The sequence below is a fragment of the Asterias rubens genome, chromosome 10 (assembly GCF_902459465.1).
Source record: "Asterias rubens chromosome 10, eAstRub1.3, whole genome shotgun sequence".
NCBI lineage: Eukaryota > Metazoa > Echinodermata > Asteroidea > Forcipulatida > Asteriidae > Asterias > Asterias rubens.
The window spans coordinates 12,882,703-12,908,179 of NC_047071.1; the positions used below are offsets into that span (position 1 = coordinate 12,882,703).

Sequence of the window (25,477 nt, forward strand, 5' to 3'; positions counted from 1 at the left end):
AAGTCGCGTGTCACGCCCATGAATTAACACTTTTTACCGGTCATAAACAAAGGTTTATACACACCCACCTGACGCGCTCTCCACCAATAGGAATAGCGAAAATGTCCGAGGTATTTATAAATGCTGGATTAACCCTTTGTGATTTTTTCTATAAATGGTCCGAATTTGATAACAAATGCTGGACTTACCCCTTGTGACTTTTTTTTTTAAATAATTGGCCCAAATTTGATATAAAAAAAAGCTGGACTTACCCCTTGTGATTTTTTCTGTATGGTCCAAATTTGAAAAAAAATGTTGGACTTACCCCTTGTGATTGTTTTCAATAAATGGTCAAAATTTGATAAAAAAGGCTGGACTAATGCCCCTTTGTAATTTTTGTAATAATTGGCCCAAACTTGATTAAAATGCTGGACTTGCCCCCTTATAATTTTTGTTGTTAACCAAATCGAGAAAGAAAGACACTACCACAATTACATTTTTGTGGTATGAATTTAATAATTAACTCAATTCCTTGGCAAGAAAACTATGTTTTTGCTTCATTTGTATTTACTTCAATTTGAAAGCACTCTGCCACTGTAATTGTCAATAAACGGTATCAACACTTCATGTGACACATAGGCATGATCTTTGGTTCATGAAAAAACAAGAGTTTTCATATAATGTTTATGTACCATAATGGTATCAGCTTTAATCAAAACAATTTCCAAGGGCAAAAAGTATTTGTAATCAGACAAAAAGGCCTGACAGGAACCAAACATACAAGAAATTACAAACCTGTGAAAGTTTAAGTTCAATTGATCATCAGAGTCCCAAGAAATAGTGAAGAACACACCAGTTTTCATTTCACAAATTGGATTTCGGAGTTAGGAGATCAAAAGTTTCTTAATAAATGTAACATTTCTGGCAAAAAATAGAGGTCATCCACAATGACCATCTTCCATACCATGAAAGTTTTGCGCAAATGTGTGACAACATACTTTCATCTTCCCAAATTTTTATACAGACACTTAAAAAAAAAAAAATGCATTATGTCTTATGCATTAATGTTACACATTGCCTCAACACTTCATAAATCACATTGCACCAAAACCTTCATAAATGATCTGGTAAAATGCATGTATAAAAATAAATACAAATTCATAATTTTGTTTCGAAATATTAAATGTTTTCTTTCCTCATTAGAAGCCCATCATCGTCCTTATGACCTTTTTCTTTCGGACGGTTGATGATAATCTATAGCTTGGAGTTCTCTGCGAGTCTGGCGCCCTCTGTATACCAGACATGTCCAGGGTCTGACTCAGACCCCCCATATCCAGAGATTCATCTTGGTAGTTGGTTGATATTTGGGATGAGGTGAGTGGTTGGGGCGTTTCACGCCCTCGTCGTCTCCATGGGGTGTTGAAAGGGGTGCTGTCCATCTATAGTGACATGTGGGATAAATGAACGGAGAGTAAGATTTCACTTGGCTTGAACATGATAAGTAAGAAAAAAGAACCTTCAGATGTAACATTAATTTCAATAAAAGTATACCAGACTTTATATGCAGCCTCGATGCGGCAGAGGGTTTTCTCCCCCCCCATGTTGTCATACTTTAACACACTATTTGTGTCTTCAATGTGTCCTTGGAGTCTCAGGGAAATCTTTAGAGCTTTCTTATTTTCGGGGAGGTGGGGGGGGGGGAGTAAATGTATACCTCTCAACACTAGGAAAATAGTGTGTTGAAGTATGGGACCATGGGGGGAGCATAACCTCTGCCTCATATCGGGCACGGTATATTTTTATTCAAATAAATGTTGCCCCTGAAGCTTCTTTGCTCTAGATGTATACAAGGAAACTACCCAGTGAAAGTTTTATTTAAAGGCAGTAGACACAACTGGTAGTTACTCAAAATAATTATCAGCATAAAACCTTACTTGGTAACAAGTAATGGGGAGAGGTTGGAAGTACAAAACATTGTGAGAAACGGCTCCCTCTAAAGTGACGTAGTTTTTGAGAAAGAAGTAATCTTCAACGAATTTGATTACGAGACCTCAGGTCTCGAAAACAAGCATCTGAAAAAACACAACTTCGTGTGACAAGGGTGTTTTTTTCTTTCATATTTATCTCGCAACTCCAACGACCAATCAAGCTCAAATTTTCACAGGTTTGTTATTTTATGAATATGTTGAGGTACACCAAGTAAAAAGACTGGTCTTTATTACCAATAGTGTCCAGTGTCTTTAAAAACGTGGTTTCGTTTTTGAGACATTGCCGAAAATCCAGAGTGGTACATGTGTATGTCCATGCGTGAAGAAACGTATCCGACAGTAAAGTTACCCAGATTCAAACTCGATGGGTTAAAAACTGATCTTTTTCAAAATCACATATATGAGATACATGTATGACGTTTGACCAAACTGAGTTCACCCCTTGACCAAACTGAGAAACGGCCTTTGGCCACACTGAAATGCCACCTTGTTGCAGTACACACCTGACTTTGTGAATACTCCACGCCATCGTTGAACTCCTCCTCAGTGCCATCCTGGTACCCGTGCATCCATGTCTTGTACAGTAGCCGACTCATATCATCATGGTACTCCCTTGGATAAATCCTCAATGGTAACCCGTCTTCCTCTTGGCCGTCGTCGTCAAACAAACCTCTTCTCCGTTTGAAGGGTTTTGATACCTTTTGTAGATTAGATTGTTGGGCATGCCATGAATCCCTACGCACTGTGAATGAAGATGTATGTAATATAGTTACCTGTAGAAGGTTCAGCTTAATAACATCCAAATTTTTGAGAACCAAAAAAGAAAATCACAGAGCAAAGTTTTCAGGAGAGTCGCGTAAATCTGTTGTACATGAGAAAATCATTTTTGTGAAATTGTTTCACTCATTTCTTAAAAACTACAGCACTTCAGCAAGTAATATTTTACGGAAAGCTGTCTACCATCAATATCTTTACTCTGTGAAAGTTTAAGCTAAGTCTGTAGCCTCCTTAGTTTTGTGTCAAACAAAAAATACCCAAACTCTTTAATAAGTATCATCTTACCATCTTCAAGATGCTCCTTCAGCTGGCTAGCATCAAACGTCTTGATGCCACAAGATGGACATATCAGGTTGGAGTCTCGACTGATCTGAAAGTCTTTGGGTAAGCAGATCTGACAAGCCTTGTCTGGTTGTGCAGGACGGGTCATGGAGTTAAAGACTAAATCAAACGGGAGGAAAACAAATAATTCAGATCATTAGCAAACGCATTGGTTGCTTATTTGAATACAATTTACTGAACTGAACAACACTGAATTCTGAACAAGTGCACATAATATAAGTTTCCAAAATGAGCAAACGATTTTCTAATGCAGACCAGTGGCACATGCATAAGTGTTCAAACTGAGCATTAATCACTGAATTAAGACCATTACATGATAAATCAAGTTTCCATTATAAATAAGATAATTTAATCAAACTCGTACCAAGTGACTGTACAGAATAAGCTCAAAATTAAACTTTGTGATGTGTCAACAGAGGTCGTCCTAAATTTTACTCGAAAAAAAAAAAAATCAAGGGCAACACATGATTTGATGACAAAAACAAAACCTAAAGGTCAGCGGGTCTTTCGAAAGCATAACGAATAGTCTCCAACTTGTTCACATAATTGGAATGTGGGGGGGGGGGAGACTTTACTCTTTTACTGACAAGATAATTTGTTCAAATTTTCTATTGGGAAAACAAAGAAGAGGAAAACAGTAAATCATAGCTTAAACTTGCATGTGTTTATGGTTCACTTTAGTCTTGGTAAAAGACGTTCTGGTTGAGTTGGTCAACCTCTATGGTACCACTATGGTACCACTCAACATTACACACGTTGCGACTATTCCACTGATAGAGGGCGCTTCTGTAAGCCGCAATCTCGTTTGCGTGTGGTAGTGGGATAATGATAATGTCAAAGTCTTAAATAGTGCCCGTATCTACCAAAAAGGTACTCAAGGCGCTTAGTATATACGTTTATACAGAAAGAGAGGTTATTATTGAAAGTTATGAGACCTAATTATGTAGCACCATATAAGGGTTTACGGCTACAGCCCTCTCAGCAGCCACAGCCAGGAACACCAGGGCGAACCCCTTCTCTTTTTGATAAGGCACTGGGTTCTTTTACATGCTTTACACAACACATGGGACCAGCGGCTTCACATCCCATCCGAAGGACGAAGCAATGGTTAAGACTCTTACTTAAGGACACAAATGTCACAGCTGGGGATTCGAACCCACCCTCTGAAACACCAGAGTTTTAATTTTGTGCTCTTAACTGCTCGGCCACGACACTTCCACATAACAACGTCTTGCACCAAGACATAAACACTTGGATCACTCTTTGTCTTTTACCAACTCACCATCAATGGTAGTTTTGACATCAGCTGCCTCAAAGCCAATAGATGTCTGGCTTTTCTTAGCCTTGCTCTTTTGCTGATGTAGCACACTCGCTATCCACTCTTTACAATTCATCCATGAGTCCTTAGTGAGTTCAACTGTTGGACAGCCAGGCCCAACGGATACCGTCTTGTCTTTTCGATCATTGCTTCTATCTTTCTGGGAGAAGGTCTGGTAGAAAATGTCACCGGCTGCAGTCAACTATCAAAAATATTTGAATTGCATAAAAAAGATAAAGTTATAAAATAATCTTGAATTTGTCTACCCTTAAATTTTCTCTCAAAGAAAAGTTATTTCCATAAAGTAATTTATCACGTGACGAAACAAAGGGCATACCGTAAAGTTATCAGAAAAAGGGCGAGAGCATTTGATACATAAATTTGTTTTCAAGAAAACAGAGAGTGAAGGTTTCATCCACTGTTCATACTTCATTGTAGGAAACTTAATTGTTCATGGGAACGGGAAAACATGTCTGCGGGAAATTTGTAGCTACAAAAACATTAAAAATAAAGCAACACTTTTTCAGGCTTACTGGGGTACCTCGAAACTTTTACAGAGACTTGAAAACTAATTTATAAGACTGCCCATTTGTGGTTAATGTAGATTTGCTTTTTAGGCAAGTGCAAAACAAACAAGGTTTAAAACCGCTCATTCTAAAGGGCTTCATAAGAAAAAAACACTTAAAATGAAAACAACTTTTGAATGCTCATGGAGCTGTGTTGGCACATTATTGTCCTCCTCTGGAGCGAAGTCGGCCCCATTCCATGGCTCTGCTTACCGCCGCATTCTGCGCTAGATGTGTAAGCCAAGACTACCTACATGTGTAGCTATGTGGAGTACGCATGCGCACAAGATAAAATTCGCTGCTAAAATACGCTTTATCTAGCGCCAATTCTTTGGTAAGCAGAGTCATAAAATTGGGCCCTGGATAAGACATAATGAGATGCCCTTTACCTGGAACATGGTTACCCCTGGTCTACCCTTCTCCCATGGCTTCGTCTTAGCAGCGCTAACACCAATTAGAGATCTTTGTAGACGTGTCCTTATAGGATCAAGGTTCTGTTCGGGGTACTCAGGTAGCATTTCCAACCATCCTCTGTTCAGGGTTCAAAAAAAGTTCTCATAAATTAAAATAATAATACTGAGTTCTTGTATTATAGCACTTTATCACAACCCTAGGGGTGTATAAATTAAAAAAACACTTATTATTTGTTTTGTTTGCAGAGCTGTTTTCGAATTGTGAGACTTATTTACATAGCACCTTATAATGGTTTACAAGGTGCTGCGAAGCTCTCAGCATTTACTACCAAAGCACCGGAAAAAAAACTTTTCTTTGTGATAAGTGTAATTTGGTTCTTTTACATGCATGACCAAAAAAAGAACAATCTTAAAGGCACTAGACACTGTTGGTAATTACTAAAAATCAGTGTTAGCTTACCTGATAACAAGCAATGGAGAGCTGCCGGTAGTATAAAACGTTGTGAGAAACGGCTGCCTCTGAAGTAACATAGTTTTTGAGAAAAATAGATTTCTCACTAAAATATTTTAATTGAATTTGAGACCTCAGCTAAAGGTCTCAAATTTAAGGCATCTGAAAGCACACAACTTGTGTGGCAAGGGTGTTTTTTCTTCCACTATTCTCTTGCAACTTCAATGACCAATTGAGTCCAAATTTTAACAGATTTATATTTTATGCATGTGTAGATACACCAAGTAAAACGACTACCGACACTTAAATATTGTTTTCTATATTTTGGGGAAGGGCGGTTTATACGCCGGGCGGTTTATAATCCCAAAATTATGGTAGTCTTTGACAATTACCAAAGGTGTCCAATGCCTTTAAGGACAAAGCATTTTTTTGAAAGGATCTTGGCTTACTCTGTTGAAGACACCTTCCAAGGGAGGGACGTTGATTCTGGTGTTTGTCCGTTCAGATCTGTAACAAATAAAACAAATTCAAACAACTGATTCAAATATCACAAGCCTTGTGTAAACCTTTTTGGTGAAGGGTCTGGACACAACCACTTTCCAACTAGGTCTATAGATCACATGGAGTATGACATAACCATTCAAATACCTGCCCTACAACATCGGGTCTGTTAGCTTGTGTGTACGTGTGCCATAGAAATTAAACCAGGAAAGCTGCGTGCTTCATTGATGTAGGTGTAAGACAACCATATGGCCTGCTCTACAATATGGCCACTTTCATAGCAACAAGGGGTTACTCGATACGGTCTATAGCCAACCTCTGTCTTTATACAGATATTTTCATGGTAAACAGCGGTAAATGTGCCACCAGTGTGTCATCCTATAAAAATGTTTGAGTGCGGAACCAGGCTTTCTGCTTCTTCTCACGCATACACTCTTGCTTTGGTGGGATGTAGAACAAAGAGCCATTCCAAAAGCTATATTTCATGTAATGCATCTTTTTGAAACTTGCATAGTGCATGTTTCCCCTGTCCATCGATCAATCTAGACTTGATTTTAAGGGTAAAGAGAATAGTTTTTCCAGAAGAAACAAACACCAAAATTGACATCTTACCATTACATTGAAAACAATGGACTTCTCTTGACCCCTGACTGGCCACTAGAATCAGATCATCAGCCTGTACATCCGATCTCAAGGGTGGGGTCTGGGTGTCCGATGTCACAGCATGGGGAACAATATCCATGTAGTTCGGAGGGGTCTGCAAAGAATGGCACCACTGCAAAACCTGCACTGAAAGAAACAAAATAGATTAACTGGTGTGTTGTGGAAGAGCCGTTTATGGAAGCGCACTGCCTTTGAGCTTTGGGCACACGTATCATGACTGCCGTGGGATTCGAATCCACTCTGTTGCTGACAACACCAGCTCTTGGGTCTAGTGAAAGCTAGATCGCTCTCATACAACATGCCACAAAAGTTAAAGGCAGTGGACACTATTGGTAATTACTCAAAATAAATATTAGCATAAAACCTTTCTTGGTGACACGTAATTTGGAGAGGTTGATGGTATAAAACATTGTGAGAACCGGCGCCCTCTGAAATGCCATAGTTTTCGAGAAAGAAGTAATTTTCCACGAATTTGATTTCGAGACCTCAGATTTAGAACTTGAGGTCTCGAAATCAAACATCTAAACGCACACAACTTCGTGTGACAAGGGTGTTTTTTTCTTTCATTATTATCTCACAAGTTCGATTACCGATTGAGCTCAAACTTTCACAGGTTTGTTATTTTATGCTTATGTTGAGATACACTAACTGGTGAAGGCTAGTCTTTGACAATTACCAATAGTGTCCACTGCCTTTAAACATCTCTTCTTGTTTTCTATTCATTCTGTTATTGGCGCTATTAAGGGAGACGTTGATTGTGTAATGAATATATAACAAACAACAACTCAACATTTTGATGAGTATGCTCTTATGTCTTTATGGTGTTCCCGCAAACCTCTCTAGATTGTATCTCCACCATGCAAAGGATTAAATGACATCTCCGGCGTACAAAGGAGAAAATCCTACTCATATGCACAGTGTTACTGCAATCCTCTTCGCCATGCAAAGGTCCATAGTTGGGCTTGACTAAAATGCCCCAAAAGGGAACTTTAAGGGAAGGTGCACGTTTGGTAATTACTCAAAACAAATATTAACTTAAAAACTGACTTGGTAACAAGCATTGGAGAACTGTTGATAGTATACAACATTGTGGGAAACCACTCCCTCTGAAGTAACATATTTTATAAAAAGAGGTAATTTCTCACTAAAATATTAAAATACTTCTTGCTAGAAGTCTTTTATTCCTATCTGAAAGCACCCAAACTTGTCCAACAAGGGTGTTTTATCTTTCATCATTTGAACACTCCGATGAACAATTAAGCTCAAATTTTCACAGGTTTATTATTTTATGCTTATGTTGCGATTCACCAAACCAAGTGAGAACACTGGTCTTTGACAATTACCAATTGTGTACCTTCCCTTCAACTGCTCTGTTCACCATTCCTGAAACCTTTAGCGGAAATTAAATCCAAGGTTAATCTACTGATCTAAGGCTACAAATCCTAATTTACTTAAATTCACTAACCGCATAATTTGGAAATCTTTCGTCCAAGAGCAGCATAAGGTCTTGAGTTGCAACAAAATGGTAGGATTGGTTGCTAGGGTGTTGCTTAGCAACAAACGCAACCTGATTCTTGGGCAGAGTCTTGGATTCGAGGGACAGGAGGCAAGAATCTTGTCCAACTGGTGTCTAGAAACAGAACGGTGATAGAAAATGAAGACGGTCATAACTGGAAAGCTCCACTGAAGGATTTAAGAGTTTGGGCACAAAAACTTGGAGTTTTACAAGTTACATGTTTTACCAACAGGTGGAATGTTTCTAATAATTTTTCATCATCATTTAGCGGTCGCAACCGAGATTCCATGCACAACGTCACGCCAGAGGTGTTTATCCCTCATCATGTTTGGAAGGTCCACGATTTCAGCCTCTTTAATAATGTTTACTCCTACTGGTATAATTCTGCTTTTTGTTTTTTTAAATTGTCCATACAATTGTACTCGTTTAGTTTTTTACTAGTGCCATGTTCAGCACCCTCGAGCATGTATTATTAATTATTATTATTATTATTATTATTATTGAAGCATACATCCTTTTCAGTGAGTGAGTGTGTCAACATTGAATTACTTGTGTCAACTTAATGGATGAGCAGGTTATCTGCCTGGGCCATTCAGCAGCACTAGTGGTTGGGCATAATCAAAATAAGTTTGCAAGTTAGAAAAGGAATTACATGGGGATAACAGGTGTGAGTTGCCGCAGACGAAAAGAATGTGTCTTTTTTATCTGCATTCTTAATAATAATAATAAGAATAAATCGATTTATAAAGCGCTTTTTACTAAAGCAATGGTTAACAACTTTTACAAAAGCTCTTTATGATTTTTCTTAGGTTTTGTGGTTAGAAACCTTAACACTTTCAACATTCTGATCATACAATTATTGTCCAGTTGTCCTTACCCTAATGTCCAGCAGGTCAATGGATTTTCTCTGCTGAGAGACAAAAAGTCTCGGATGGGCGCCATAGTGACATCGGCATGGAGATGGACTCTCCGACTCTAATGATGGGGCGCTCTTGATGCAGATAACCGGCCTGTATCGACACGGTTAAAGGGAAGGTATAGTTATGTTTGGTTACCTCTCTTACAATATATGGCAATACAAACCTTTGGTTAAGAACCCTATGTGTTGCGCGCTATGAAATAGTGAGTTTTCATTGTTACATTATCGGTTTACCTCTATAAAGATGGTGGCTTGATGACATTAATGAAGAAAGTCTATTCTCAATTTGTTTGTTAAAGGCAGTGGACACTATTGGTAATTACTCAAAATAATTATTAGCAGAAAACCTTCCTTGGTAACGAGTAATGGGGAGAGGTTGATGGTATAAAACATTGTGAGAAACTGCTCCCTCTGTAGTGCCACAGTTTTCGAGAAGAAGTAATTTTCCACAAATTTGATTTCAAGACCTCAAGTTTAGAATTTGAGGTCTCGAAATCAAGCATCTGAAAGCACACAACTTTGTGTGACAAGGGTGTTTTTCTTCATGTGTTCATAGTTATCTCGCAACTCCGACATTTTATGTATATGTTGAGATACACCAAGTGAGAAGACTGGTCTTTGACAATTACTAATAGTGTCCACTGTCTTTAAAGCAACATTTTTATCTTGCACTCAAAGAGATTTTTGTACAACAAGCAGGCAGATATTTAGCATTACATTCAAGATAACAGGGAACAGGTTTTCTACAATCAGGGAGATTTTAGAATGTGTTCGTTAGAACATGAAAGATTGGTTTACTTTCATGGAACTTTGTGCAGAATGAGGGAGAGTTGGCAACTCTGTTTGTTGTACAGTAACGAAGTTCATTTTAAACACGATGTTAAAAATATCCACAAGTGGCAGCCAAGTGATTATTTAAACAAACCAACCAATATTATCAAGAATTAATATCAAAAAAGTGTGAAAAAATAAATGTCCAAAAAGCAAAAACAAACATACATACCCTCTTTCTGGATGAGCTAGTTGAACTCCACCAGTATCTAATCCCATTACGCACTCACCAAATATGTAAGGACTGGAAAACAAAAGACAAGTGTTAGTCCATAAAGGTATCAGGGAGTTGATCAAACTTGAAAATAACTTTTACTTTTGCATATTTTTATCTCATCTTTGTAAATTCAGAAATAATTTTGCCTTGGGCCACAAGTTTTGACTGATTTTAAGAAACCAGAATAATAAATGGGAACAAATCGGATCACCAAGTAACTCTACAACTGGTCACCAACCCATTTAATTTGCTACTTAGACCAGGTCGACCAAGGAAAACATGGAAAAATGTAAACACCTCTCCGGACTGGGCACTGGGTGGTCTGTGGAGGAGGCAGAAGTGGCAGCTCAAGATTGGTCTATTTGGAAGCTTCTCACAGTCAAGCAACCGGTGCAGAAATGCATGTTGCTATTACCAATGATGATGATGATAATGATGATTCATAAATACCTCAGACAGTTTCAGTATTCCTATAAGTGGAGAGCGAGTCACGTGGGGGTGTTTAAAAGGCTGATAATGACCAGCTGGAGCTCTGTTTATAACTCTGTTTAGGCGCAAGTCATGGTGCAAGACATTTCTCGTTACGGGCGATGCAGGTGCTGTTGGTGAGTTTGCCGCGCTGTGTGTGAAAAGAGAAACGTCTTGCACTAAGACTTCAACGCGCACAAAGCATATCCGAAAACTGTCGCAGTCATAAAAATCCGACACACGTACAGAGCTTGAGGGCGTCGGAAAAGGCATAAGTTTTACAGAGATTCTTACTTTTAACCAAAAAGGCAATTATGAATGGGAATAAAAGAGTAGTGACTCGCTCTAAAACCGACGTTTAAAACCTTGCAGGGTCGTGGCTGGTTTTAAACAGCTGTTTAAGAACTTGTGGCTACCCTTTTATTCCGTTGTTAATGTTGAATAGGTTTGTGTTTTACCTGAGGGCAACGGATGCAATCTTCTGCTGGGAATGAATTAGGTTTGCCACTTCTGCTTTCACTTTGTACTCTGCTGGTGTTAAATTCAGCATACAGCATGTGTAGTTAGTTCGGATGCCAGCCATGATGCTCTCTGTACACCGTGTAAATTATTATCATTATTACATGTTTATTTAAAAAAAGAAATTTGGGTGGGCCCCGTACACTTTAAAGACACTGAAATCGACACTGTTCTCACTTGGTGCTTCCAAACATATGCATACAATAACAAATCTGTGAAAGTTTGACTCAATAGGTTGTCAAAGCTGGAAGAGAGTAATGAAAGAAAAATCTGTCTTCTTCACCAACCTCTGTATGGAAAGCCAACTGCCTCAATCTGTCTGAGCGGCGCAGAGACCGCAAAACTTGACTTTGGAAACTCCAGTGTGGAGTAGATTGGCAACCTCTGAAGAGGCAGAGCTTGAATATCTGTTATAAAAGGTCAAGGGTTAAGAACAACTTGCTTATACAGTATTTAGGTTTGAAGCTAGAAAAATTATAGCAATGGGTTCTAAATCCACGTGAGCGGATCAACAAAACTGGATCAACAAAAGCTGTACCCGCTGCCTAGACATACTCTACACATGCTCTACACATGCAAGGGTCGTGGCTTTGAATCCCACCTGAGTAATTTGCCTTTGATATTTTTACACAGAACTCAGGAAAGTATTGATTATACAGTGCAGTGCTGACACACATCGGTGTATGGGTAAAAACCAAAGTAAATAAAACTACTCAAGTTAAACTACATAGTGCTGAAGTGCATGATTCAGCCATGATGCTAGGTTGGAAAACTGTTAATCTTATGGGGCCATGCAGTAAGTTGAATCGCCTTTTACCGGTGTTCTTTTTACCGTGACATTAGATACTCCTAATCATCAGCTATGTTAATTCAATGCAGTGCACAATATTTTGATTTAATCTGTGCTGGGTGCTGTGAAATCTGTGCCGGGTGTCACTGTATATTTTGCTCAGAGTTCTGGGCAAGCGCACCTAGCGCCGCCCACTGAGGCTACAATGCTGCTTGATATATTACAGAGTGAAAATGAGTTAACAGTTTTTTTTTTTTCCTTCTTTTGATACAATGATTGAAGCTCTGTCGTACTTGAGTGCACCAGACCAAAACCAAAACCTTGGTGTTCCTGACCAGTATAGTGTTGGTTTGAATGCCGGTCTTGCACCTGTGTCCTTGTGGCCGCAATATGCAGCCAGTTAATACATTCTCAAGAAGTGCGTAATACTATTTATTATTTATATTAAACTATTGCTGATCTAACAGTTTCATAATTGGCACAAGAACATAAACAAATTTGTCAGTCTCCAGCATTACTGTCCAAAACGTTGAGTCCACTGGTCCCATTGGAACCACACATCAAACGAGAGATTTAACACATGATGTTACCACAAACATCCTTGCGTATATCATAAAAGGATACTTAGAACTTCTAGCGTTGGCCCACTTGGGTAGAGCAATAATCCCTCATGACCCGAAGAAGGGGGAAGGTTTTGGTAGGCTAGACACCCTCCGTAAAAATCTTGATCAATGTACTGAAACAAAAAGAGAACTTGTAATTGTAGTGGGGTGTCGTGGCTGACCAGATACGAGCACCAAATTCAAGCTCTGGTGATTCTGTTGAGCAGAGTGTGGGTTCGAATCCCAGTCGTGACACTTGTGTCCCTGAGCAAGACACTTCACCATAATTTCAATAGATTTCTCAGAATCAAGTTTGGGGAAAAAAATTTAAATTATATTTTGTCACCCTTGTCACACAAAGTTGTGTGGTTTCATCAGATGCTTGATTTCAGGACCTCAAAATCTAACAAGCCATTTGCGTGTTAGATTTGAATAATGTCTGGTACAATCGTGCGCTTGATCACAAGCCAACACTTAAATTTGAATTCACAAGTATGACCAGACTATAGTCTGTAACTGGTGTTAAAGCATGTCATTGTACCAGACCACATTTACCAAAGTGGTCCTGTAGCATGCACTGTAATAGACCGTATCGAATAACCCTTTTGTTGCTGTGAAAGTGGCCACCTCATAGGGCGTCAAAACAACTACATCAACGAAGCACGCATCACGCAGAGTGGCCCATGTTGTAGGGCAGGTATTTGAATGGTGACGTCATATTCGATACAGTATATTAGTTGCCTCCAAGTTGCCTGTTAACATTGCCTTGTATGACAAAGCCCTAAACCCTGCATAGGCTTCACCTACCTGTTTCTCCATGTTGTCCTGGAACTCTTCCTTGAGTAGAGCCAGTAGCATATTTGGATTGACGTCATAAATGCTAGAATCCAGTCGGTCCAATAGTTTCGGCAAGTTGGCTTCGCTTTTCATTTTACTCAAACTTAAAACTGGGGCAGCTTTCTGACGTCTCCGAAACTAATGAAACAGAGAGAAGGAATTAAATTGTTATTTTTTTCTTTGTGCGTACATGTACATGTAGTTCTTGACAGTAATGGCATCTTGGCCGAGTGGTTTAGAGCATCAAATGCAAGTTCTGGTGGCTAAGTCATCAGGGTGTGGGTTCCAATCCTGGTCATGGCACTTGTGTCCTTGAGAAAGACACACAACTGCAAATGCCTCTCTTCACCCAGGAGTATATGGGTATTTGTGAGGGCAGAGATGGTTCTTGTGATTGATTTAGCGTAGTACACTACATACTTGGCAGCACAGGCTGTTTACTTAAAGACACTGGACACCTTTTGCAATTGTCAAAGACCAGTCTTTTCACTTGGTGTGTCTCAACAAACTGTATGCACAAAATAACAAACCTTTGAAAGTTTGAACTCAATTGGTCATCGAAGGTGCGAGATAATAATGGAAAAAAAAAAACACCCCAATCACATGAAGTTTTATGTTTGTGAGACCTCAAAATCTTATTCTGAGGTCTCGAAATCAAATTCAAGGGAAGTTACCTCTTTCTCGAAAACTATGTTACTTCAGAGGGAGCCGTTTCTAACAATAGTTTATTCTATCAACAGCTTCTCATTGGTCGTTAGCAAGTACGTTTTTATGCTTACAATTATTTTGTGTAATTACCAATAGTGTCATCTGCCTTTAATAAATGGCCCAGTGACCAGTGGTTAGAATGTACAAGTGCCAAAGCGTCACTGAGTGACAGATTTGAGCGCTATTATAAGAAGCCACTATTATTATTATGGACAACTCTGGCTCTGGTATTGAGCTGTGTCAAGCTGACCAATCAGTGGCCAAGCGGTTAAGGACAGATGATGGAGGAGTGACCAAGAGCCCTTTAACTTAAAGCACTGGTGTTTAAATAATGACAGCATTTAGTTTCAAAGCATCTTTTCTAGCAGTTGCAAAGCGCTATGAAAACCAAACACCTGACTGCTCATGTTACACCTGAAATCCTGTTCATGTGTGTTGCGTCGAGAAAGACTCTGATAGGGTTGAAACTTCAAGCCATTAACTACCAGGTGTCTCAAAAAAAAAACTATAGACCTTTCTTTTGCAAGGTCACAGCCCGAGTTTTTGCCAACCCAGATTGGAAAACTATGGAAAGCTATAAATGCAAATCATTATTTTTAAACGCTATTTTTTGTAACAATGTAACAAAATTTGTTGATTTTGTAAAAAACAAAATTAACGTATTATGAGAGGTTTTTCATTTAGATGAAAGTTTGCAGAAAATTTTGAATTTTGTTAAAACATCTGTTTTAACACTGTAGTATTTTACCGACCATGCCAACCAAGGCGGTTCGTTTATCAACACAAGGAAGGTCTACAGGGCCTACACTTTTGAAATGGTTGCCAAATAATAAAATATACAATTCAGGGGGGAAAGGTTTATATACATGTATGTACATTTATGGATAGCTAATGGTCTCAACTTTCATATAACACCAAGAAGTCCGAAAAACAATTTGCCCCCAGAATCACTTTTTATTTGGCAGCCATTTCAAAAAGTGTTCAGTTTTTTTTTTTAAGACACACGGTACAGTGAAGGTCCGTCTTCTCAGAACTGTCGCAACTCACACAGAGCGAGTTTGTGTTCATGGTGTCTCCACAAACCTCCTAGGACATTTCATTAAGGACATAACATTTCTTAAAGGGGAGGAGCGTTTGTTCTGAGAACAACAGGGGGTTGTGATAAAGTAGGACTTCGCATTTCCTCTTCTTCAGGTCATAAAAGTCATCTTACCTTTTCTGTTCTTGTGTGCTTGTAATCGAACCTATCTTGATAAGAATCTCCAAGAAATTCAAGTGCTGATCCCCAAGCAAGTTTCGGAAACTTCCGATAGAAGTAGGTCACCTGAAGAGAAGAAATTAAATGAAAACATTGTAGTGTAACCCAACAATTCTGGCCAAAACTGCTTGGGCCACCTGACACAAAACATACCCTCCACTGTCCACCGCTCAATCATTTAAGATTCATTTGTTTTGGACTCTTTTCTTTTTTAACGATAGGATTAATAATAGGCTTTCAAGTCACAGTTGTTTTGTTTTAAGGCAGTGGACACTATTGGTAATAACTCAAAATAAATAATAACATAAAACCTTACTTGGTAACGAGTAATGGGGAGCTGCTGATATTATAACACATAGTGAGAAATGGCTCCCTCTGAAGTAATGTGGTTTTCAAGAATGAAACATTCCAGCATTCAAAGAATGAAAATATTCTCAGTATTACACAGACGTAAGGAAATAAGACTGCATCCTAACCTGTTCAACTGCCCTGTCTTCAATCACATTGAACTTATCAATGACTTTTACTCTTCCGAGATCTTGTAAGGTCTGAAGAGGTATACTGCTACCTGTATTCATTAAAAAACAACCAATTATCACAGAATGAATTCTCTGCAATGTTCTGGATAAATAATGTTGGTGCTATCTTATCCAGTGACACTGTATCTGATGACTTGTTCGAATTTGGAAGGTGTACAATGTAATACTAATTTTGGTTTTTACCCAAACACCAATGTGTGTTAGCACTGTATACTCAGTACTTTCCCCGAGTCTTGTGAAAAAATATCACAGGCATGTTACTCGGTTGGGATGCGACCCTTGCAATTCTAGAGCAGTGTCTTACCAACTAGACTACCGAGGTTGCCCGGCAGCTAGAGGCAGTACAATGTATTTGTGACAATACAATTCCAAATAAAATTGGCAATCTGTGCTGGACTGTTTCCGCTTGTGTCATTTTAATGGCGAACTGGTGGGAAAATATTTAAACAGACATATTAGTGTTATCTTTTTTTTATGAGATAAAATATACTTTTGCAGATTTTTTTAAATAGGAGGGTATTGCTGCGCTGCTCGAAAAACCTTCACTTCACGCTAATTGTAACTGGGTTCTTTTATGTGTTTACACAACACTACGGCTACACGTCCTTTCTGAAGGACGCAGCAAAAATGGAAAAATGTCGTGGACACTATTGGTAATTACTCAAAATAATTGCAAGAACAAGAAAACGCCCTTCGGCAATGAGTAATGGAGAGCTGTTGATAGTATACTGGTATAAAACATTCTGAGAAACGGCTCCCTCTGAAGGAACATAGTTTTCGAAGAAAGAAGTAATTTTCCACGAATTTGATTTCAAGACCCGTTTTAGATTTTGAAGTCTCGAAATCAAGTATCTGAAAGCACACAACTTTGTGTGACAAGGTTTTTTTTTCATCCATTATTATCTTGTAACTTCAACGACCAATTGAGCTTAACCTTTCACAGGTTTGTTATTTTATGCATGTTTTGAGATACACCAAGTGAGAAGACTATAGTTTTTGACATTATCAATAGTGTCCAGTGTCTTTAAGGACACAAGTGTTACGACCATGGTTCGAACCCACACTCTGCTGATCAAAAAGCAGCTGGACCGCTTGATCTCGATACACACGATTTAGCGGCAAAAACAAGATTACCCGAGCAGTGAGCTGCAAATTATAAATGGAAACAGAACCCAGTCAAACTAAGAAAGTCTCTTACAATCATTCGGCATGAACAGTGGAAGTGTTGGCTCTTTCGCCACTAGACTTCCCCTCTCTTTCACGTCACCATGGTGATACTGGAATGTAAAACGTTGTCTTGTTCTCCCCTTGTCAGTGAGATCAATGTTCGTTGCGTTGAAGCAGCCGTACCCAGCGGGGAGTTTGACTCTCTCCTTGTTAGGGAACGATTGACATGGGAAGTGGAATTCAGGAAACGTCGCCTCTGACATTATTGGTTGGTCCACCAGGAGATGAATGCACTAGAATCTGTTCACAAATAACATATTACAATTGATTATTTGAGGGAAAAAGGGAACGCTGTCAAAAGTTGTTTGTTCACATTCACGGTCTGAGTAAAATTGGTTTTTTACAAAGCAGCTAATGATCCGGTTTCAAAAGAGAACTCCAGGTGCTTGAACAAGTAGTAGAACTAGAAGGGTAAAAAGTTTTGAATAGGATTTGCTACATGATGACCTACCAGTAATGTATCATGAGGTTTAGTTGAGGAGGACGATAGCAGAACAGACCTCCGAAGTTCTACAGAGCTAGAGGAGCGCCCCTATACAAATTACAAGTTTGCCAACAAACAATAAACAAGCTTGTGACATAACCATGCACAGCGATAGGTTCACACAGCAAAGGCCCCTTAATTTATTTTAACAATTTATCACAATGTCAATGTTTTTGCCCCAGCTTGCCAACAACTATGCCAACCCCACCCCAACCCCGCAAACAAACAAAACAAATAATTATTAAAACTTTGAAGTTCAAGTTTGCTTTAGTGCCAAAGGGGGGCTTTCGTGACTGCTGATTGGAAAAGAACATTCTGACATTCACGACCTTCTAATTATAGTCTTTTGTATGTAACTTTCTTTTGCCGTCGACTCGAACTCGACATGATTATTGTTGTTTTAAAATGTTTATTGTAAATGCAATGATGTTAGAAATAGAATTACAGGTTCAATTCATCGAAACACAACTAACTTCAACAATTAGACAACTTCTTATTCATCCATGGCCAACAACTAGAGCTCACCTAAGTCCCGTCAGTATAATCACAGGGTAGTAAGGGGCTCACATGGTCAGTTTACAACAAAACACACCGACAAGTTGGATGTAAGACGGAGAACAGCAGCCAGAAACACCAGAAGTCCAGAACACATGTGTCAACTAAAAAGTTTACCGTAAAACAGACACAGCGCCACCAAGCGACAAGACAAGGAAATGATACAATTTTCTTTAGGGCATGTATAGGGTGCAAAAAGTGGATGTAACACGAAAATCTGCAATAAATACAGGTTTGTGATTTATTTAATTAATGGCGGATAAATTGGTGGCGACGTGCGGAAAATTATCCATTGGGGTATTATGTGGGTCAGGGTGTTCCATTAAAAAAAACTTAATTGAATTTTGTTTTGAGTTGACATTCTAAATCTAAATTGAACATTTTTTATTTTATTATTTAACAAAAAAATATAGGCCTAACATGTGGAATTGAACATGTTGAACATGTTGCATTGAACATCATGAATAATTCGATTTGTTTTGTTATTTACACCTTGTTCATCATGTTGTTGTCATTCTAAAATCTACATTTATTGATCATTCGTTGTAAATCAATGATCGTGATTTGGTCAGTGTCTCCTGTCCCTTGTATTGCATGTAAGTAAAGTTTTAATAGTAAGTTACAATCGTCAATAGGATAGCCATTTTTTTTTAATGCAGTCACAGTTCACACAGTCATGAGTGCACTGCAGCTGTGTCAGCTGGTCTTGGCGTCCCTGTCACTCACTCAGTCAATACGTACACCAGTCACAGACAGTGCAAGTGAAATTGTTTGGAAAGATATCCGTATCCTGCCAACCTATCCCCTTTTCACTATTATTAATATTATTTATTTCCATAACAAATGATAAGTTATAAGTGGTTGCGGGATACCCGGTACATTGTTCTCGTGATCTAGGTGTGTGCTAAGTAAGAAGCATTTATTTTTTTGTTACATTATCCCTTTTTTTAGATGGATTTAAAATGGCAGACACTGATGACAAGATCAAATTAAGTGATGCGCAGAGAGCTAAGATAGAAAGAAACAGACAGAGGGCACTGTTGCTACGCCAAGCCAGACTCAGCAGCAGGCCGTACCCAGAACCCAAACTTTCAACTGTAAGGTTAGTTTCTTCAGAACACGATAAATCACTTTTATTTTTCAGAGATCTTTGATGCAATTTTGCATCAACGAAACCGAGTACGCTACCAGCAAGTAGTTAGTTGTACAGGATTCAAACTGGCATCTCATCAAAAGACCAGATTCAGCGGTCTAGTGGTTAAGACAACTGAATGTAGGGGTCATGGGTTCGAATCCTGACTTAGAAGCCTAAATTACTTTTTTCCTGTTTTTTTTCTTTCTCAAGACGACATGATGATCAGATGACAGTCCCTTTTCGAATGTGACATTGACACGTTACTTTCATAAAACTTTGTCAAAAATAATATATTTGGGTGTGATTTCTGTTTGAATAGGACTGAGAAATCTAGTTCCAGTCGAGTAATTGACACCGGAGCTGGGTTTCTGCTAGAAGAAGATGAAGAAGAGGAGGCGTCCAAGCAAGTAACTATAGTTCATGAGCCAGGTATGTAGTCGTCTCTCCAGTGGAATATTGTCATCTGTGTCTGCTGTGGACATAAAATATCAATTTAGACATCAACCCTTTTTTAAGCTTCAGCTTTGGATTCAGCTTCAGGCTCCGTTCTCACGTCTGAAGCCCTGAGCACGTATACAAAAATACATGCAATACTGTCAAGGCAACCCGGGGCCAAGCTAGCCTGAGCTGAATTCGGGGCCGAAGCATTAGGAAGCCGTGGTTTTGAAAAGGGCCATAGAATACTGAAAACGCTGAGCTCACTCGTTGTCTGTGCATTCCCTCTGAGTCAGCTGTGAACCCAATACACAAAGGTTAACCCCTGCTCTTCCAGTAATTGTTCTGGGTTCTTTTATGTACACTACCACTCCTAAGACACATGACCTACACATGTACATGTATGTCCGCTTATTATCCGATCTGGACAACAAAACAATTTGAGTCAAGTGTCTTTCTCAAGCACTCAAGTGTGAGAACTGGGACTCGAGCCAACACTCTGCTGATTACGAAACTTCAGAGCTTGAGAACAGTGCTCTTAACATGCTTCACCGCTCGACCACGACTGTACACCTCAAATTGACTTCTACCCTATTAGTTGCACTGATGTCTAATGTTCACACTGCTTCTGTTGTTTCTATCGTAGGTCCTGTTTTAGGAGGCGACCGGGTCGTTTGTGTCGAATGCAATAAAGGATTCCAAGATTCGTTTATTTACAGAACTTTTGATCATCAAGTGTGCGATGAATGCAAGTAAGTAATTATGAACCACTTCAGGCCTGTGATTTCTCAGAGTTTTTCCTGGTTTCAGTATTTTGTTATATCTCCATAATTTTCTTGAAAGAACAGTATAAAACCACATACAAAATTTGTTAAAAATTAATTTGTTGTTCACCCTCTCATCACTCAACAGCTACTGGAAAGTGGATTGTGCCACAAGCAACTCATTTTTGTAGAGCCTGTCAAACATGATATTTTAATGTAGTGCAATAAATGTTTAAAGGATTCAGGTACTTTTTCAAAATGTCCACAGATTTACATTAAACTTACAGGGTTTGAAGACAATGATAGTGGAAAGCTTCCCTTCAAATAATACTAAAATAAAACTAAGGTTGAGTAGTTTTTGAGAAATGAGTAAAACAAGTCACAAAATAATTTTGGTCTCATGAGACCAAAACTATTTTAGCATGTAAAATCCCCTTGACCAGTTATGATATTATACCAAAACCATAGCATAACTGGTTTATACGATTTTACATGCTAAAACTGAGATGAAAATTGTTACTTTTACTCATTTAACAAAAACTACAGCACCTCAGTAAGTAAAATTTCAAGGGAAGCTTTCTACTATCATAATCTTCAAACTATGTAAGTTTAATGTAAATCTGTTGACATTGTGTTTTTGTTAGGAAAAAGTACATAGACCCTTTAAAGGATAAAACTTCTTCTCTTCTCACCTACAGAGATAATGAGGACAAGCATTCACTGATTGCCAAGACTGAAGCGAAGCAGCTTTACCTTCTCAAAGATGTAGACTTTGATCGAAGGGAGCCAATCTTGAAGCACTTGGTCAGGAAGAATCCACACAACCCACGCTGGGGAGAGATGAAACTGTACCTCAAGTTACAGGTTCGCTTGTAACATCTTTGTTTTAACGATTGTTTTGCTCTTGTGAAAAATCAGAACAACTGAAACTTACGTATTGTCTTCTCTCTGCTGGGTTCTTGAACTGAAACATACGTATTGTCTTCTCTCTGCTGGGTTCTTGAACTGAAACTTACGGATTGTCTTCTCTCTGCTGGGTTCTTGAACTGAAACTTACGTATTGTCTTCTCTCTGCTGGGTTCTTGAACTGAAACTTACGTATTGTCTTCTCCCTGCTGGGTTCTTGAACTAAAACTTACGTATTGTCTTCTCTGCTGGGTTCTTGAACTGAAACTTACGTATTGTCTTCTCTCTGCTGGGTTTTTGAACTGAAACTTACGTATTGTCTTCTCTCTGCTGGGTTCTTGAACTGAAACTTACGTATTGTCTTCTCTCTGCTGGGTTCTTGAACTGAAACTTACGTATTGTCTTCTCTGCTGGGTTCTTGGCTTCACAACCAGAATTAATAAATAAAAGAAATTTAAAAAACTGAGTATCGGTAAACAGCCTGAACCAGTAAGTTAGCCCTTGTGCAAAAAAAATGTTTTCCTACATTTTTCAAAGGACCCAATGGCATGCCTGTTTATGAGAAGAACACTTTTAAAGGCAGTAGACACCATTGGTAATTACTCAAAATAATTTTTAGCATGAAACCTAACTTGGTAACGAATAATGGGGAGAGGGTTGATGGTATAAAACATTGTGAGAAACGGCTCCCTCTGAAGTGAAGTAGTTTTCGAGAAAGAAGTAATTTTCCTCCTATTTGATCTTGAGACCTCGGATGTTGAATTTGAGGTCTCAAAATTAAGCATCTGAAAGTTTTTTTTCCTTTCGTAGTTACATTAGCTCGCAACTTCAACGACCAATTGAGCTCAAATTTCACGAGTTTGTTATTTGATGCATATGGTGAGATACAGCAAGTGAGAAGACTGGTCTTTGACAATTACCAATAGTGTCCAGTGTCTTTAAAACTGCTGTTTTCCACCCTCCTACTGTTGTTTTTTTATAAATATAACCCACCTAGGTTTAAATGATAGACAAACTATGCCTGACTGCAGTGTATTACCTATGTGTTGATGAATACATCAGCACAATACTTGTACACAGTCAACCCTTCTACTCTCTGACCTCTCAATATCATCCACTGTGGTTTAAATGATAGACAACTATGCCTTACTGCAATGAATTGCCTTGTGGTTAATGCATCTACACAGTTCATTTACACAGTCAACCCTCTTCTTCTCTGACCATTCAATATCCTAAAACGATACATAAACCTTGGTAGTCTGCAATTACCACTCTGTGAATGCTGGTTTGTCTTAGGTTGAACAGAGAGCATTTGAGATCTGGGGTGACCAAGACAAAATAGAAGAAGAAAAAGAGAAACGGGACGAAAATAAAGAAAAGGCCAAACACAAGAAGTTTGACAAGAAGGTTAAAGGTGAGGACATTTAAGTATTCCTGAGCAGTGCTGAGTGGTGCTTATTTTGTTAAAATATTTTGAGGTTTGGAATAAAATGCGCTGACTTCAGTTGGTACATGAACTCTGACAAAGAGCAACATACACTGTACCACCATGCCCTTCCAGGGTCCAATTTCCAAGAGCTGCTTAGCGCTGCTAATCGTGAGTACTCTAAATTCCATGCTAACCTTTCGGTGCTTACTGTATGAAAATGAATGAGGCAACAATGTAAATTCATGGTGAAAGCGCAAGCTGGCCTCCTATATGTCTTCCCTGGACGGCTAGGTTGGTAGAGCATTGGGACCTTAATCCATCAGTCAAGGGCTCAAATCCCTCTGTAGTAAATAAATTTGACTTTGTTTAAACCAAACGCAAGTTAATAGGTAAATTTTTGCTGGTTTTCCTTTTTCAATTATTTCATTCAGATTCTTTTATTTCTTTTTTTTGATTCCCAGAACTGAGACGAGCTGTGCGTACAAGTCTATGGACGAAGGAATTAGGAGGTCACGAGCATGGTTACGGGGAAGAAACTTACGATGAGGACTCCGATATGTATTCAAAGACATGCACATCGTGCGGACACTGTCTCTCCTATGAGAAAATGTGAGCATGGCATGTGTAAATCATTGCTCTCAGTCTTCAGGGAGTAGGGTGTCGTGGCCTAGCAGATCACCAAGCTCTGATGTTTCTGTTCAGCAGAGTGTGGGTTCGAATCCCGGTCATGACACTTGTATCCCCGAGCCAGACACTGAACTATAATTGCTTCTCTCCACCAAGGGGTAGATGGGTACCTACGTGTGTATGAGGGCTAAGATGGTTCTGGTGGTCGATTTAGCTGTAGTAGTGCATATTTGTTGCACAGGCTGTATACTCCCCAGGGAGCTGAGATGTTTAAGGAATAAAATGTATGGTCCAGTGACCAGGGGTAATGATGGTGGAGCACTTTTAGAAGCCCTTCGGGTGTGAAAAGCGCAGTATAAAAACAGATTATTGTTACATGTATAGATATTGTTATTATTCCATTTATGACGGCCGCATGTTGTGCTGTGAGCTGAAGAGTGAGAGTTGCCGAAGGGCACATGGATGCTGCGTCAACATTATCTGAACTGAGTTGTTTGTTTATGGGTAAAAACACTCTTCATGGAGCAGGCCTTAACTTTGTTATTGAAGGGGCGCAGCAATTTTCTTCTGGTGATGGGCATTTCTATATGAGGGCACCTCTATATGAGGGCACCACAGCAAAAACACAAGGGTCGCCACAGCAATTGCTGTGGGTGCTATGGGTTACTTCCTGGCCAGAGCCCAATTTTCATAAAGCCTGTAAGCAGAAATTACTGCTCCACAAATTTTGCTTTGCTAAGCAAAATATTGATTAGGGCACCAGCCAAAACAATGTAAGCTTAATGTTATTTTGGCTGTTAATCTGTTGCCGCTAAGCAATACAGTACTAAGCAAGTTTTGGTGCCTACAGACTTTATGAAATTGGGCCCTGATGTATGTGTGTATATGGACCACTCTGCGTGGTACTTTGCGTGCAGGTCACGCACGGCCATTTTAGACCGACATCAAATTTTGTACTGGTGTCAAATGTGATCCATTATGAATTCAATTGGGGGGGGGGGGGGGTGGGGGGCTGAAAAAATAAAAAGCCAAGATATTCAGATTTAAAGATTGTATTGGTTCTTGATACACTTTAAATAATTATGCACAATTTAAATTGGCGATGTTTATTAAATAAAGAATCATGGTTTTTATCAGACACGTTGAAATAAAAAATTATTTTGTATAAAATACACATATCTGGCTCGTTTGTCATTGCTTTAGGAAATGTACATATACATGTAAAGTCAATATTACATAATTATTAACATCATAGTGAAACAAATATAATTGGTGCCGCTATTATCAGTACTTAATATAAGTTAAACATTTTCACCGATGTGGTAGTTTCACAACCACACCCCAACTTGAATCCAATTGGGCGTACTCTAAAATATCTAACAGGGCACTAAGTTATAAATGTTAATAATAAACAAATACAGATGAAAAGGGGAAGTATACCTTTGGTTTTTTTTACTTAATTTTGTGTTTTTAAATAACAAATATAAATATAATATACAATAACACTAACCTGTGAAAAGTTTGTCCCCTTTTACAGAGATTTTGATGATGAAAATCCGTAGTGATCATGTCCACGCAGGAAAAATAATCTGTAATGGGCCATATTTTTGACCGCGTGAGGGCGCTCTCAATCACTTCCGGGGTTATTCATTCATACGCAAAACAGTTTTTAAAGATTGGAACACATTATAACCACAGACATCTAATCCATCA

At 38.8% G+C, this 25,477-nt stretch overlaps 2 protein-coding genes across 5 annotated transcripts; one reads left to right on the top strand and one right to left on the bottom strand.

Moving 5' to 3' along the window:
* Window positions 1–665: 665 nt before the first annotated feature.
* LOC117295699 lies at window positions 666–21,541 on the bottom strand. 4 transcript variants are annotated; one of them, XM_033778413.1, is made up of 18 exons: window positions 21,499–21,541; window positions 17,401–17,669; window positions 16,140–16,231; window positions 15,619–15,729; window positions 13,668–13,835; window positions 12,883–12,994; window positions 11,756–11,875; window positions 11,408–11,540; window positions 10,437–10,508; window positions 9,392–9,524; window positions 8,464–8,628; window positions 6,948–7,119; window positions 6,284–6,341; window positions 5,360–5,501; window positions 4,369–4,606; window positions 3,030–3,185; window positions 2,471–2,709; window positions 666–1,418 (listed from the first exon to the last, which is right to left on the bottom strand). In XM_033778413.1, the coding sequence occupies exons 2-18, from the start codon at window positions 17,630–17,632 to the stop codon at window positions 1,179–1,181; spliced, it is 2,583 nt and encodes an 860-aa protein (XP_033634304.1). In that variant the 5' UTR covers window positions 17,633–17,669; window positions 21,499–21,541; the 3' UTR covers window positions 666–1,178. The 4 variants fall into 4 exon arrangements, with proteins under 4 accessions (XP_033634304.1, XP_033634300.1, XP_033634303.1 ...); XM_033778409.1 differs by lacking the exon at window positions 21,499–21,541 and adding an exon at window positions 18,439–18,573; XM_033778412.1 differs by lacking the exon at window positions 21,499–21,541 and adding an exon at window positions 18,387–18,443.
* LOC117295700 (DNA repair protein complementing XP-A cells homolog) lies at window positions 18,625–24,751 on the top strand. Its single transcript, XM_033778414.1, has 7 exons — window positions 18,625–18,700; window positions 19,420–19,570; window positions 19,923–20,032; window positions 20,685–20,790; window positions 21,501–21,666; window positions 23,005–23,122; window positions 23,599–24,751. The coding sequence occupies exons 1-7, from the start codon at window positions 18,649–18,651 to the stop codon at window positions 23,748–23,750; spliced, it is 855 nt and encodes a 284-aa protein (XP_033634305.1). The 5' UTR covers window positions 18,625–18,648; the 3' UTR covers window positions 23,751–24,751.
* The last annotated feature ends 726 nt before the right edge of the window (window positions 24,752–25,477 follow it).